We start from the raw sequence: 15,899 nt of genomic DNA, 5'->3' as shown, positions 1-15,899 counted from the left end.
ATCTCCTTGTCCACATCACAATAACTCTTTGAGGATTCATCATTAGTATCAATATCAAGCATGGTAAAAGTGTATTGTCTTGTGTTAGCAAATTGCAGCACATTTTTATTTGGTGGTTTTGACGGTGAAGAAAGGGAGTATAAGGGAACAGGTGAGGGAGATTTCCCCAAAGAGCAAGTTAGATGGAGAAGTGGGAGCGGAGTTTTTAACAACCTTGTGCAAAAGTTTGGCTGGCTAGCGGAGATTTTAACCACTGGTGATACTCAGTATTTTTAGGCACGGTGCCAAACATGTCTTGCCTGGGCTGATTGAGTAGGCCTGCTCTGCTCTGCTGAAAGCTTCAGAAAAACTGCCCTAGCTGGGCATACCAGAAGCTTTTAAAATCAAGGCCCTTTTGTGGTTACAGTGTGTGCCTGGTGCCTTTCTCTATTCAGTGTTCAAAATGGTGCTTCTCTTTGAGAAGGCAGAGGTTTCTTCCGTAATGCAAACAGGACAGCCTTTTTTTTTCCTTCTTTTGCTAGCTATGTATGTGAACTAGGTTTGGATTTTGGCTAGGCATCTGTAAGCACCCTTCTGCCTTTTTTTTTTTTTTTTTTTGACTTGAGAGTTTGACAGCTTTAATGTTAGGGCCTTCATGTTTCACAGCAGGGTTATTAAAAAAAAAACCTCTAGAAAGATTTTGCCTATATCAGGGAGATAGAGTATTGAACAGATTTACAGCAGGAACCAAAGACTTTTGATGGAAAATAAATGTAGTATAGAGTTGAAAGAAAATAATGATTTTTTTTTTGTGTGTCATAGCCCTGGATTTAGGAGGATCTCAGGAGGAAGAAAGATCATACACAGATTTCCCAAGATATTAAAGATCCATGTAATAATGCACTTTTAAAAGACCCATTTCAGAGCAAGTTTGAACAACATATATTCCGCTCAGTGCTTACTAGTTTGTTGCTGGCAGGTGGATTTAAGTATTGCCTCAAGACCGTAAGATCATTACATCTGTCTTCTTACGAGCACTGTAAGAATGTGCATTATCTTCCAGGTCAACAAAAGGATATGTTGCAGAAGCTAATTTCTTATAACCTTGGTAAACTTCAACTCCACTTGACCACTAGGGAAAAAAGCTTTTCAGGCTTTACTTGCTGCTTTGTCTCCAGGCAGTTGTCTGCCTCCAGTTCAGTGAGAAGCATAGAGGCTTTCTTGTCTTCTTCAGCAGACCCCTGTGTGGCTCCAAGAGATTTGGAACGCACAGATACCAATGTGCATCAGGTTTTTATTGCCCAGTAAACATTTGACTTCCTGGCATGAATAGAAACGCTTACAAAATAATATATGTATATTAATGTGTCTTGTTCATATGGATTTTTGAAGCAGATTATCACAGTAATGAGAATTAACACTTATACATATATCACTTTTGCTTTTTCTCTATTATTAAATAGGATTGAGCTTTTGCTTGAAAATATAGTCCAAAAAATGGATGATGAAAACAGCTTCCATCTCACTGCTAAAATAGCTACAAATGAAAAATGTTTAAAAGGTCCTCTGAAAACAGAGGAACTAAGATGTCTAACAGTTTAATTTATTTCAAATTAATTAATTATCAAAGGACTTTCAGTTCCTACATTTTACAATCTTTGCAAGACTGAGAAGGGTGGAGGCCAGTCTCAAAGCCTGCATTTTAACCTACTGTCTTTCCATATCGCAAAATTGGGGTGTATCACCTGTCCTCACAACTAAAGATCTGGATTGTATATCTTAAATCATATTGGAGCAGGGTCTTTCTCCCAGGGCTGACCAGTCTCTCAGGACTCATGCAAAGAACTGTCTTTGCTTCTTAATTAAGTGGTGATTCTTATATCTTTACCCCCAAGCATGTTTTCTCTTACAAGGCTGAATCTCCTATTATACTCCTGTCTCTGTAGTATCCATTAGCTTTCCCCCTTATGATTTTACAAATTGCATCTTCCTTCTGATACTGTGTGTGTATCCCAAGATGTAGCATGTGTATGTCCATGCTGTTACCACCAATAATGAAATAATTGGAATTTCTCAGATGAGTGAACAGTGGCATATAGGAACCTGCATTTTGTTAGGCTACTTCTCTTGGCAGAGCATTTAAAAAAAAAAATTTTTAACAAGCCAAATTACATTAATCATCAGATTATAATCTAGGATGCTGTGCAGGAGAAGCAAAAGGAGAATCCTTGTTTCCATCCTACAAAATTGGAGGCGAGTCCTGTAAGATAGCTGTTTCATAAGTTCAAAACTAGAACCAGGTTGTGGTGGTTTAGGCCCTGCCGGGGTCCGAGACCACGCTGCCGCTGCCCCTCCCCCACCCTCCGACCAGACGGGACAGGGAGTGAAATACAAACCCCGGGGCTGAGATAAGGAAAGGTTTAATACAACAGTGCAACAGCAACAAACCGAACAACAGCAAGAACAGTAACAATAGCAATAACAGTAATAACAATAAACAGAACAAAAAATGTACTGATACAGCAGTGAGGAGAGTGACCACACAACACGCGCGTTCACCGATTCTCCCGCACTTGGGCGCCCGGAGGTGACGTCAGCATGGTATTGAATAACCTGGCTAGAGGTTCCCCCCCACTGCTGGGGAAACTTAACCCTATCCTAGCTGAACCAGGACATAATCCACCCCTTTATTCTATACCATCTGCGTCACGTCCAGCTGCCATTTAGCAATTAGCATTAACAAAGAAAAATTAACAAAAGCACAGTATAATTCATGGTGTGTTTTCACCCAAAATCAAGTCCCCTTGTGGTATGTATCAGACCTCTCCATCCTTCTGCATCACCCACCAGGTGCACCCAGGTCCCTGAGCAAAAGCAATCCCATGGATGGGTTTGCCTTTGCCCGGCGCAGGACTAACCCAGACCATTTTTCCCAGCACATCCCTCGTGCACCACAGGGACTTTATCCCCGTCTACAGCACGTGGAAGTTTTGACTGAGCCGGGCCAGCTTGACTGGCAGATCCTCTTGTGTTCACTAACCAAGTGGCCTTTGTCAGATGTGTGTCCCAGTGTTTGAAGGTTCCACCCCCCATTGCTCTCAATGTAGTTTTTAACAGTCCATTGTAGCACTCGATCTTCCTAGAGGCTGGTGCGTGGTAGGGGATGTGGTAGACCCACTCGATGCCGTGTTCTTGTGCCCAGGCATCTATGAGGTTATTTTGGAAGTGAGTCCCATTGTCCGACTCAATCCTCTCTGGGGTGCCATGTCGCCACAGGACTTGGTTTTCAAGGCCCAGGATGGTATTCCAGGCGGTGACATGAGACCCTGGATAAGTTTCGAGCCACCCAGTGGTTGCTTCCACCATTGTGAGCACGTGGCGCTTGCCTCGGCGGGTCTGTGGCAGTGTGATGTAGTCGATCTGCCAGGCCTCTCCATATTTATATTTCATCCATCGATCTCCATTCCACTGGGGCTTCACCCGTTTGGCTTGTTTGATTGCAGCACACGTCTCACATCCGTGGATGATCTCTGCGATGGTGTCAATGGTGAGGTCCATCCCTCGATCTCGAGCCCACCTGTATGTTGCATCTCTGCCTTGGTGGCCCGAGGTCTCACGGGCCCACCGGGCTATGAACAGTTCACCTTTACGCTGCCAGTCCAAGTCCACCTGAGCCACTTCGATCTTAGTAGCCTGGTCCGCCTGCTGGTTGTGTTGATGTTCATCAGTGGCCCGACTCTTGGGTATATGGGTGTCCACATGGCACACCTTCACAATGAGGTTCTCCACCCGGGCTGCCATACTTCAGCGGTCCAGACGGGTCTGCCCTTGCTCTGTTTCCATTGCTGCAACCACATCCACAGGGCACTTGCCACCACCCATGAGTCAATGTAGAGACAGAGCCTTGGTCACTTTTCTCGCTCAGCAATATCCAAAGCCAATTGGGTGGCTTTCACCTCTGTGAACTGGCTCGATTCACCTTGTCCCTCAACAGCTTCAGTGGTTCGTCGTGTGGGATGCCACACTGCAGCCTTCCATCGTCGATGTTTTCCCACAATGCGACAAGACCCATCAGTGAACAGGGCATATCGCTTCTCCTCCTCTGGCAGCTCGTTATATGGTGGGGCCTCCTCAGCACGTTTCACCTCTTGTTCTGGTGACATCCCAGCATCTTTGCTCTCTGGCCAGTTCATGATCATTTCTACTAATCCTGGGGGGTCGAGGTTCCCTCTTCGAGCCCGTTGTGTTATCAATGCAACCCATTTACTCCACATGGCATCTGTTGCATGATGTGTGGAGGGAGCCTTTCCTTTGAACATCCATCCCAGCACCGGCAGTCGAGGTGCCAGGAGGAGCTGTGTCTCAGTGCCGACCACTTCTGAGGCAGCTCGAATTCCTTCATACGCTGCCAGTATCTCCTTCTCAGTCAGTGTATAGTTAGCTTCAGAGCCTTTGTATCCTCGGCTCCAAAAGCGTAGAGGTCGGCCTTGGGATTCCTCATCTGCTCTCTGCCAAAGGCTCCAGAAAGGGCCATTCTCACCGGCTGCGGTGTAGAGCACGTTCTTAATCTCCTGCCCTGTCCGGACTGGCCCGAGGACCAGTGCCTGGGTAATCTCCTGCTTAATTTGTTCAAAGGCTTGTTCTTGCTCAGGGCCCCATTTAAAATCGTTCTTCTTGCGGGTTACATGGTAGAGAGGGCTCACAATCAGGCTATAGTTTGGGATGTGCATCCTCCAGAAACCCACAGTGCCCAGGAAAGACTGAGTCTCCTTTCTGGTGGTTGGTGGGGCCATGGCTGTTATCTTGTTTATCACCTCCATTGGGATGTGGCGACGCCCATCTTGCCATTTTATTCCTAGGAACTGAATCTCTCTTCCAGGCCCCTTAACTTTCTGTCGCTTGATGGCAAAACCAGCCTTCAGGAGGATTTCAATTATCTTCTTTCCTTTCTCAAAGACTTCCTCAGCTGTGTCCCCCCATACAATGATAGCATCAATGAACTGCAGGTATTCTGGAGCCCCACCTTTCTGCAGTGCAGTATGGACCAGTCTATGGCAAATGGTGGAGCTGTGTTTCCACCCCTGGGGCAATCGATTCCAGGTGTACTGGATACCCCTCCAAGTGAATGCAAACTGTGGCCTGCACTCTGGTGCTATTGGGATGGAGAAGAACGCGTTAGCAATGTCAGTTGTGGCGTACCACTTGGCTGCCTTCGACTCCAGCTCATACTGGAGCTCTAGCATGTCCGACACTGCAGCACTCATCGCTGGCGTAACTTCATTCAGGCCACGGTAGTCCACGGTTAGTCTCCATTCGCCATTAGGCTTTCTCACTGGCCATATAGGGCTGTTGAAAGGTGAATGAGTCTTGCTGATCACCTTCTGGCTTTCTAGTCGACGGATCAGCTGATGGATGGGGACCAGGGAATCTCGGTTAGTACGGTATTGCCGCTGGTGCACCATCTTGGTGGCAATTGGCACTTGCTGCTCTTCAACCTTAAGCAACCCCACCACTGAGGGATCCTCTGAGAGGCCAGGTAAGGTGGACAATTGCTCAATCTCCTCCAGGGCAGCTATACCAAAGGCCCACCGGTACCCTTTTGGGTCTTTAAAGTACCCTATCCTGAGGTAATCTATACCTAGGATACGCGGGGCATCTGGGCCAATCACAATGGGGTGCTTATGCCAGTCCTTCCCAGTTAAGCTTACTTCAGCTTCTAATAGGGTCAGCTGTTGGGACCCCCCTATCACTCTAGAGATGCAGATGGATTCAACCCCACTGTGGCTTGATGGCACCAGGGTTCACTGTGCGCCAGTATCTACCAAGGCCTTATATTCTTGTGGTTCTGATGTGCCAGGCCATCGGATCCACACCTTCCAGTAAATCCGATTATCCCTTTCCTCCACCTGCCTGGAGGCAGGGCCCCTCTAATCCTGCTCACCATCACTCACTTTATCTAAGAGTGACTCCTGCAAGAATGACTTCCTGGTCCACTCAAGAGGGTTAAGCATAACATTGGCCATTCTATTCTGTCTGGGGGATTTCCGACTGGACACTGGAGCTGCGTCTCTCTTGGAAGACTCCCTTTTCATGGTGGTCTTCCCTTTCAGCTGCTGTACTCGTGCAGCTAGGGCGGAAGTGGGCTGTCCATCCCACTTCCTCATGTCTTCTCCATGGTCGCGGAGGAAGAACCACAGGGTGCCCCATGGTGTGTACCTTCCACTGCCCTTCTCTTGGGTGGGGAAGCGCCTGCTTCTAATGGCTGAGACATCGGCCCGTGCAGGTGGAATGTAGGACATGTCCTCTTCCACTTTCTGGAGCCTCTGAGACAGTTTCTTTACAGCTGAAACCCAGGCATGTTGGGCGGAAGGGAGATTTCCCTGATATTGCCGGAGCTGGCCAATCACTCCGTCCACTGTCTGAGTCTGGGTGTCTCGCCACCAGGACGCTACTGCTAATGCTTTGGAATGTGCTGCTGGTCCACTTTGCAGGAACTTCCGCCACATCAACTGCGTGCAAGGGGCCTGATCTGGATCCATTGGTGACCGCTCATCATTCAGGTCACCATAGATCATGTCAAACACAGCCATTTCCCTGAGGTTCTGAATGCCTTTCTCCATGTTGGTCCACTTCCCTAACCAACATAGAGCATCATCCTTGTAGGGGTACCTCTCCCTCACACTGAGCAGGAGTTGCCTCCAAAGGCTGAGGGTTTGAGCCTGTTTCCCTATTGCCTTGTCAATACCAGCCTGCTTGGCTAAAGATCCCAGCTGCTTGGCCCCTCTCCCCTCCAATTCAAAACCAGCAGCTCCACTATCCCAGCATCGGAGCAGCCAGGTGCAAATCTGCTCGCCTGCAATGCGGCTGAAATCCCTCCGCATATCTTGCAACTCACTTAGGGATAGAGATCGGATGATTACTTCCGGCTCTTCCTCCTGCTCTCGTGATGGGCCTGGTTCATCATCACCCTGTACACTGCGAGGGGATTTCTTGGTATATTTGGTTTTCCGTATCGGGGCAACTGATATTGGCACTGCTTGTCCCTCTGGCCCAGCTGCTGTGCTGGTGGAGGCGACTGGTACTGGCACTGCCTGTCCCCCTGGCCCAGCTGCTGTACCAGTAAGTTCACTTTCAGATCCTGCAGCCCTTTCTCCCCCTTGAGGGCAGTGAACAGTGTTAAAGATGACACGGTAGGCATGGGCAAGCCCCCAGCACATTGCAACGAGTTGTGTCTTCCGGGGTTTGTCAGATTGGCAACACCCCTTTTCCAAATACTCCACCAGTTTATCAGGACTCTGCACTTGTTCGGGAGTGAAATCCCAGAACGTTGGGGGTGACCACTGACTCAGGCACTTGCCCCTCTTTTCCCACACACCTTGCCATTCATAACTATCTGCCCTCAGGGCAGGTTTCCGGGTGGTGCTATTGTTGGAGAAGTACCGCATGGCCCAAAGCAAGATCTGGCAGACATTCAGAAAGCATTGTGCCGCAAACACACTGGTCTGGGTGCTCCAGGGATAGCTGAAATTCTCAAAAACCGAGAGAATCTCTTCCCCTGGCTCACCCATAGAGGGGGTGAGACCCCAAACAAAAGCCCAGGCAGCAAATAGGTACCGGTTCGCCCCCACAAGCAGTGATACAAGCCCATTATAAGCAGTCAGTAGCCAGTACAGCAAAACAAGACCCTTGACACATTTTCCACTGCCAACAAACACCAGCACTGGGAACACACAATGGATATAAGGATTAATTCAGCCCCACCACACAAGCAAGTTGGCCAGCACTGCAATCGTTCCTTATCAAACAATACAAATAAAACCAGAAAAATTGCACCTAACAGATTGCTCTAACACACCTTCTCCTTTTGTCCTTATCTCAGCCTTCTCTAGCCCCACGTTGGGTGCCAAAAAGTTGTGGTGGTTTAGCCCCTGCTGGGGTCTGATACCACGCGGCTGCTGCCCCTCCCCCACAAAGGGAGTGAAATACAAAGCCCCAGGGCTGAGATAAGGAGAGGTTTAATACAACAGTGCAACAGCAACAAACCAAACAATAACAGTAACAGTAATAACAATAAACAGAACGAGAAATGTACCGATACAGCAGTGAGGAGAGCGACCACACAACACGCGTGTTTACCGATTCTCCCGTGCTTGGGCGTCAGGACGTGACAGCATGGTATTGAATAACCCAGCCAGAGCTTCCCCCCTGCTGCTGGGGAAACTTAACCCTGTCCTAGCTGAACCAGGACACAGGTACAGAGGAAGTACTACTGTGATGGTCAGGGGAAAGGAGAACCATATTACAAGGGGAGACTACAGAAGCCCCACATGTTTTGCCTAGCAAAACAAAGGCCTGTGTTGTTGCTCTTTAAAAGTACTTAGGAAAAAGAATGAAGAAGAGACTTTTAAACTAAAGGACAGTGCTGACCCAAAACCAACTGGACACAAGTTATGGTAGGTTGTAAATAACCTAAATAAATTTAGATTGTAAATCAAGAGGTTTGGAACCAACTTTGGAAGGATGTCCTTGGTCAACGGTGCCAGAGAAAATGGAGGGAGGAGGGATGGCACAAAAGCTAGGTTTGAGCTCGATACATTTTTCAAAAGATATTGACGAACATGGATTGTCTGTAACAGAGAGCAGATGGTCTGAAGGAGTAGTGAAGTCCTTTCTAGTTGAGTATTTATTCCCCAATTTCAGCTCATCAGTATCTGTTTGTACAGAATCAAAAACTCGCCTGTGGTGCTTCTTGACCATGCTTTAATGTCCTCTAAAACCCTTTCATTTTCCCTTACAAATTACAAACAGGAAACATTAAACATAAAATCTAGGTTACATTTTATTGCTTCTTTGGAATTATTGTGTGTATATTAATGTCCGTATAGGTGAACTTCCATAGAAGAATTTTTTCAGCCCTGAAACTACTTTATTTCACCTCCCATTTGAGTTTTAAAATCTCTTTTCTATTTTATAAAAACCTAGATCTTCATTTTCAATTTTTAGTTCAAATAAAATAATTATCCTGTTGTTACTTTTTTGACAGCAAGAAGAATACATTTCAGATGAAGCGCATATTTTATTCTATTTTAACTGTTTGTGTTTCCCTAATTGCAAGAAAAATTCAATGATAATCTTTTTACAGACTGATAAATATTTTAGCATAGATTTTCTGCTGGAAAAAAACATCCAAGTGAAGGGTACAAGATTGGCAGGCTTGTGTCTTGTCTACTCAAAGCTTTTATTTCTCATAAAAAGTCTTGCTGTTGCTAGCATTAGTGTCTCTCCATCCAAATGCATTTGTTAAGCAGTCAGTAAATGATTAAGGAGCTGGAGGGACTGATTTATGGAGCAAAATTAATTGAACTAAATATGCATCGCTCCGTTAAGTGTCAACTGGGAAGCGTGGGAGAACATGATATAGCTGTCTGCAACTACCAGAGGGATGTAAACAGCAAGGAGAGTAAAGGCTTCACTTCACAGCCAGGTACAGCTGTGGCTTTTTTGTGACCCGGATTGCCCATCATGCTCCACCTTGAGGTGCTCTAAGGTGTGAAATGCCTGCGTGTCTCCCAGAAAACCCACACCAAAGATGGCTTAGGGTACTGCAAATAGCTAAATAGCTGTGAAGCCACTAAATACTGTTGTATTTTGTATATACTACAAAAGCTAATGGAGTGAAATGTAAAATCAGGGAGCTCTAGATGGGAATATCAAGAATGGCAAGCTTCCTTATGGCAAGATAGATTACTCTGAAGAATGGGCTTCTAAGGAAAATTACAGGCAAGGGCCATTTCCTGGAAATCCTTAGTAGTAAATTGGTCCTAAGACTCAGGTAGGCAGTATAGTGAAAGGATAGTACTTCAGCAAGCATTCCTGAAATAGGTCCTTTTACTTCCAATTTCTGTGCTTCTGTGAAGAGAACTACATGCTGTTAATTTAACAAAATACATCTCATCCCCTTTCAGCCCTTCTGTTAGCAGTTGGACTATGCTCTTGGGGCTTCAAGGGGGTCTAGCTCAGTCGTAGAGAGCAGCTTGATTTTTAGCTACTCGACATTAATGTCCCCCTTTTCTTTTGAGTCTCCATCTCAAAGTACTTTTTCATAGTTTAAACAGTAAAGGAGAGGAAAGTTGCTGATGCACTGGATACGCACGAACCATCCAGCACAGAGCAGAACATTTTACTGTGACCTAGCTGAATCTGTAGCACTGTGTTGCTTACCGTTTCCACGGGTACTGTTTACTTGCTTGTCTTGGCTCAACTGTGGCTACTGCTGATAGCATAATTGTGAGCAGCAGATTGAGAGTTAGTTGTGCAAAGGATTTCCCAGCAAATAGCATTTCCTCTGACACTGGCAAAACAGTGTACTCAGGGTGTAATTAGCCCTGTGCAGGGTGCCCTAGATAGGAACTGGGCGATATAAGCCTGCGCTATGTGCTCCACGGCAAGGCAGAATTTACCTTAGCTGAAGACATGTTCTGGTCCCTCCTGGTAAGTATCCTGCTTTGATACCTATGGTGCCAGTTTACATACAGCCACATAGCATGCTTTTTTCCTAAGTTCACTAGTCAGATGAAAGACAGAATTTTGGCCCCTGCTGGCTCCTTTGTCTACCAGCTCTAGCCCTACTTTGCAAGTTTGAGTGCCGTCCAAAAGTATTTCTAATTGAAACAAAAATAAACATGCTTTTAAATATTTTATGTTCATACTTTAAGGGAGATTGACACATTTTGAAGAGGAAAGCAGCCTACAACACCTGAATTAAAAATAAATATTTATGTTCACATTTGTTCATCAGCTTTCCAAAATGTAAAAATATTTTTCATGTTGTTTTAAATAATGAAATGTGAAACAAATGAAAGATAAACTTTCTACAAGCTGCAAAGAAATAAGAAGACAAAGGCTTTGTTTATAGCTTAGACTTCAACAGTGCCCTTTGACAACCACTACAAATCTTAATTACAAATGGAATTATACATATAAGAACCTTTCAAAACAAAGGAGTATTTTTTTTTCTCTCTGGTTTCCTTTGTGATAGTTTTAATTAGTTGCAACTCTTTGAACAATCATAGACCTTGACTGCTCCTCAGACACTGATGGAAGTTGTTAACTTCAAATGGCATCTATAGGACTGCAGAAGTCTGGGTTTTCCTCTGAACAGCATGCTCCCCATTGCTAAATTTATTCTTGGATATATCAGGATTCTGCATACATACCACTTAATTGAGAAATCAGCATTGTCCAATAACATTCCAGTGATTGACATTAGGACACAATAAATTGGATTAATAGGCTGCAGCACCCTACTCACACTGTCAGAACTTTAATGGACTACTGTAACAAAGTAAGCAGCAGCAGGGCAAATGTGTTTTGAAAAATAACCCAGTCAAATAATATGGAAAAACAGTCATAAGAAATAATGGCCAGCCATACTTAGTATTTTCCTCATGATAATCAGGTACCTTGCCTTCAAATGAAATGGAGAGTGGAAAGGAAAAGTCAGTTTCCAGTGTGGAAACTACTATACATCTGCTGCTGATTTGTATATGGTTGTGGGGAAATGTATCTTCCCATCTCAACCTAAGAAAACTTTTTTTTTAATTCCCTATGGCACACTGTTTAAAAAAAAAGTGCCTACCAGAAATGGAATAAGAGATGTCTCTTCCATCCCAGTTAAACAGCTGAATCCACAGGTGGAGGCCCTGGTCCTGCATCAGGATACACCCTTGCAGTGGGAAGAGAGGAGGGCGCCCTGCACCTGTGGGAGCCATTAAAGGGATGAGGACATATGTGACAGAGCACTCTTGATGTAATCTGTGAGATTGGGGGTTGAGGTGTCACAGCCAAATTTAGGTTTATAATAAATGCTGCCATTACAATATAGTATTCAGGGGGAGAGAAAGTTTCTGCCTGGGATCTGTGACTCACTGTACTTGGCAGCACACGAGCCTTTATTCGTGAGAGCTGTATACCTGACTCGCTGCTTGCACGTACTCCTGTGGAGTTTGATGCATAGGCTGTTTAGGAAAGAAGGGCATCTGTTGACTTCACAAGTTCAGGACTTAAAGTTGCATATTTTTTAAGAACTGGGAGGAAGGGTGGGATTATTTTTGATGCCTCCCACTACTGTGGAAAGCGTGCACATTAGTGCAGAATGATAGGGAAATGCCTCAGAGAAACATTGTACACAGCTGTAATATGGGCTAATGCTTTTTTAAAAATTCACCTTGTTTCAGTAAGGAAAACTGAAAAATTAGTCATTATTAGTCATTACTACAAATGAACTAGAACTGCTGCTCTATTTTACTTCTGAGTTGTTATTAAACATAAACTGTGCCACGGAAATTAAGTGAAAGGACATAGAATACAAAGCCTAATCACTGGAATGCAACCTAATCTTTCAAACAGAGATACTGCTGCATCAATCTCGTTTGTTGAATTTCAGACAACTCAAGCAGTGGAATGGAGAGATGCAGCTAACACAAAGATTTTCATGGAGGAGAGGGCAGATACCTTCTAACACTGTCTTTCAAACTTTCATTTCAAACAACAGTTCAGGATGCAATGGTAGTTTAATAGTGGATGCCCTGTAAGAATTCGTGCAAGTCTTTCCTCAGGTTTTTTTCATCTGATACTCCCTCTATTGTCGCTTCCTGCCTCTCAAGTCTAAAAAAAATTGTGTTTTTTAAACTATTGGTTAAATTCATTTAAATATCAGTTAAACTATCCCACATTTATTAACTGCTGATTATACTGCAGTGGCATCCAGGAACCCCATGGTTTGACAAGTCTGGCTGTATAGGAAACCAAAGGGAGAGAGAAGAGGACACAGTCTTTTTCAAATTTAATTTGTATGCACTTGGTTTCTCAAGGTCTTCGCAAGAGAATTACACAGAAAAGCAACAAATAGCACTTGGGATAAATTGGCTAAATGTGCATATGTGCAGAAGAAAGATTTTTTTTACTTCTGAACAGAGTAAAATTAGCTATTGAAATAATAATGCATACTCTTTTTGTTACTCTTATTAATATCTCTGGACCTGATTTTTAAGTTAGTAAAAAAATGATACTGTTTTAAAAAATAAACATCTGTACCTATGCAAATATATGCTGGAAATGATCCTCATCTCATTTAAAGTGGTACAGCTTGCTTTCTTTAACTAGATTACAGCTGATTTCTACCAGTTTAGGGTTTTGATCCTTATTTTTAAAACATCCTGAAGTGAGATCCCTCTGCCCCTTAACTTCAAGAGTATCAGGATTTTGCATGCCATGATCTTCATAAGATTTTCAAGTTTTTGCAACTGTAAATGTCTTCTTTTTTCTTGTTATTAAAGCAAAGAACCGTGGGATTGCAATTCCAGTGGATTTGGACAGCCAGGTCAACACCTTGTTCATGAAGAGTCACTCTAACATGGTGCAGAGGGCAGCCATGGGGTGGAGAATGTCAGCCCGCAGTGGACCTCGTTTTAAAGAAGCTCTTGGTGGGCCTTCCTGGGATTACAGGAATATAATAGAAAAACTACAGGTACAAAAATAGGAAATAGCTTGAGTGGTACATTTACCTCATATGTGCCAGATGTGGAAAATACATTAGACTCATTGCATTTTTAGTGCTGGATTACAGTGACCTTTGCACTTCTAGGTGGGGGGAGCGGAGGGCTCAGCTCTTCTCTAGTGTCTGTTCAAAGTGAAGCCAACATGCAGAGCCTTTTGATCCATGATCTGAACTCAGCTCCTACAGACTTCAGTAGAGGGGTAGGAAGGATGTTATTTTCCTCAAAGTGGTCCACAGGGAAGGATCTCCTTTCTGCCTTTTCATGGTCACATGTCCTGTTCTGGCTGCAGAGGAGGTACTGGTGATTTTAGGAGCCTTTATGTCAGGTTTGTGCCACTGGAGATTGCCTATAAGATGGAGTCACCTTGTGCATGTAGTGGTTAAATGACATCAGGAGTTTATGAACTAAGAAAACAGCAGGACCCAGACAAATGGAGGAGCCATTGGAGGCACCAAGGAGGCAACACCTCAGGTTATACACTAACACCACATGTTTTTCCAGCACACCATCATCCTGACTGTTGCTGGGTGTTTTGTGGCATTACTGTAGAGGAGAAATTTGAAAGAGAACAGCAGCGTAAATAGTAATGGGCATATTCTCTCCCTTGCCCTGCTTGAGGAGTGGCATGAAGAAAGGCCTGAAGTTGCTTTACTGTCACCTGGGTTAACAAGGGCTCTTGCAGCTGACTATCAGAAGTGGGTCAAATAGCCCGTTGCACAATATTGTGCAACTCCACAGCCATATTCTTCTAGTTTTTTTGTAGTTATGAATGTTATGAATGTCATTAATCTTCTTTCTTCCCTAGGACATAGTGTCCTCCTTGGAGCAGCAGTTCACTCCCATGATGCAAGCTGAATTCTCGGTGCTGGTTGATGTGCTGCACAGTCCAGAACTTCTTTTTCCGGAGGGGAGCGATGCCAGAGTAAGATGTGGTGCTTTCATGTCCAAGTAAGTGGTGTAAGGAAGACGCCTGTTTGCTTCTTTGGAAAAGATGGCAGGGAGGTACATTTTTCAACAGCACTTACCTCGGATTTTCAACAGTGTCTTAAGCATGTAGGTGTCTGAGTTCATACTGAAAACTTAAACTGAGGTTTTTTGCTGCATGTTTTATGTTTCTCGGCAGTTTAGGAGTATGGAGAGGAGTAGAGAGAGAGGTTGCTTGCCTTGTCTGGCTAGAAATGGGATGTTAGTAGCTTGTTAAAATTGTGGCAGGCTCAACCTACTTCTGTTTTCTTAACTGGCTACTTTTGCTATTAATTTTCTCCAAATCTACAGCAGAAACTTAGACTTTCCATGGTAGAATTTTCAAGAATTCATAATGAGGCTGGGTGCTCAGGGCTAGTGTTTTTTTCTTGGGGTTTTTTTTGGTACAGCAAATAAATCTTTTGATTTTTATTTTGAACTGCCAACAGCTCTTTTAAAAATACATTTCACCACCCCTACCTGGTCTTGAATTATTAGATGTTTTATTTGCAGTCTGTGCATTAGAATAGAGTCTTGCAATTTTTTTATTAGTTCTCAAGAGAGATGCCCTCCCTGCCCTTGAGAAACTATAATTTAAACATAGGTAACTTGGGGGAAATGAACGCATTTGGCAGCTCTCCTGATTCCTTGGCTTTTTGCATATTCTGCAGAGGTAGCATTATAACAATATACTTCATATGTTTGGAAAGATTAATCTAAATTTTGAGCTTGTCCCATTGCATGCCCTCTGTTCAAACTTCTCTTCAAAGTCAGCATCAAATCAAGTCTAGGGCTGCTGGACATGGCCCCTGTAATGCAATAAACAGTTTTCTATTTTATTCCATTAACTTCCATAGCAAAGGAATGCTTTGCAGAGCTATGCAGAAATCCCGAGATAAAGATGTACTTCTCTAAAAATATTGTTAGTACTGCAGGCCTAAGAGCTGCATTGTTTTGGACTCATAGCTCATGAAATTGGTGAAGATGACAGTGGGAGAGTCCTGCACAGTGTCTCCACTGAGCCCAGGATGGTGTTAGTGTACTAATCCCTGGAGGTATTTAAAAGATGTGTAGCTGTGGCACTTAGGGACAAGGTTTAGCAGTGGACTTGCCAGTGTTAGGTTTGCGGTTGGACTCAGTGATCTTAAAGGTCTTTTGCAACCTAAATGATTCTATGATTCTAATTTAGCAAAGATCTAAATATAATCAGTTCTGTTGGGTTATGGAGTGCTGGTCTAGATGATGCAGTGTCAGCCCTCCCAACCCTGTTTTTGGTGACTGTTTGTGATTTAGGACCATTAATGATGCCATCTTTCAGTGTAAATTGGTGGCAACAGTGCCTTTGCTGCGTGCTGATCCTAGGCCATAATCTGATGAACTCTGATGATCTACCATAAA

The 15,899-nt window shown here is 44.1% G+C and overlaps 1 protein-coding gene across 5 annotated transcripts in view; it reads left to right on the top strand.

Moving 5' to 3' along the window:
* The window catches only part of ITPR2 (inositol 1,4,5-trisphosphate receptor type 2), a 289,774-nt gene that overhangs the window by 144,255 nt on the left and 129,620 nt on the right, over positions 1–15,899 (top strand). For all 5 annotated transcript variants that reach the window (XM_074826452.1, XM_074826451.1, XM_074826450.1 and 2 more), the window contains 2 exons: positions 13,317–13,507; positions 14,344–14,486. In XM_074826452.1, the coding sequence (XP_074682553.1) occupies positions 13,317–13,507; positions 14,344–14,486 (334 nt within the window). The remainder of the gene's footprint in view (positions 1–13,316; positions 13,508–14,343; positions 14,487–15,899) is intronic.

The sequence above is a fragment of the Strix aluco genome, chromosome 5 (genome assembly GCF_031877795.1).
Source record: "Strix aluco isolate bStrAlu1 chromosome 5, bStrAlu1.hap1, whole genome shotgun sequence".
NCBI lineage: Eukaryota > Metazoa > Chordata > Aves > Strigiformes > Strigidae > Strix > Strix aluco.
The sequence above is the reverse complement of the archived record's forward strand: the minus strand, read 5'-3'. Positions and strand labels throughout refer to the sequence as shown.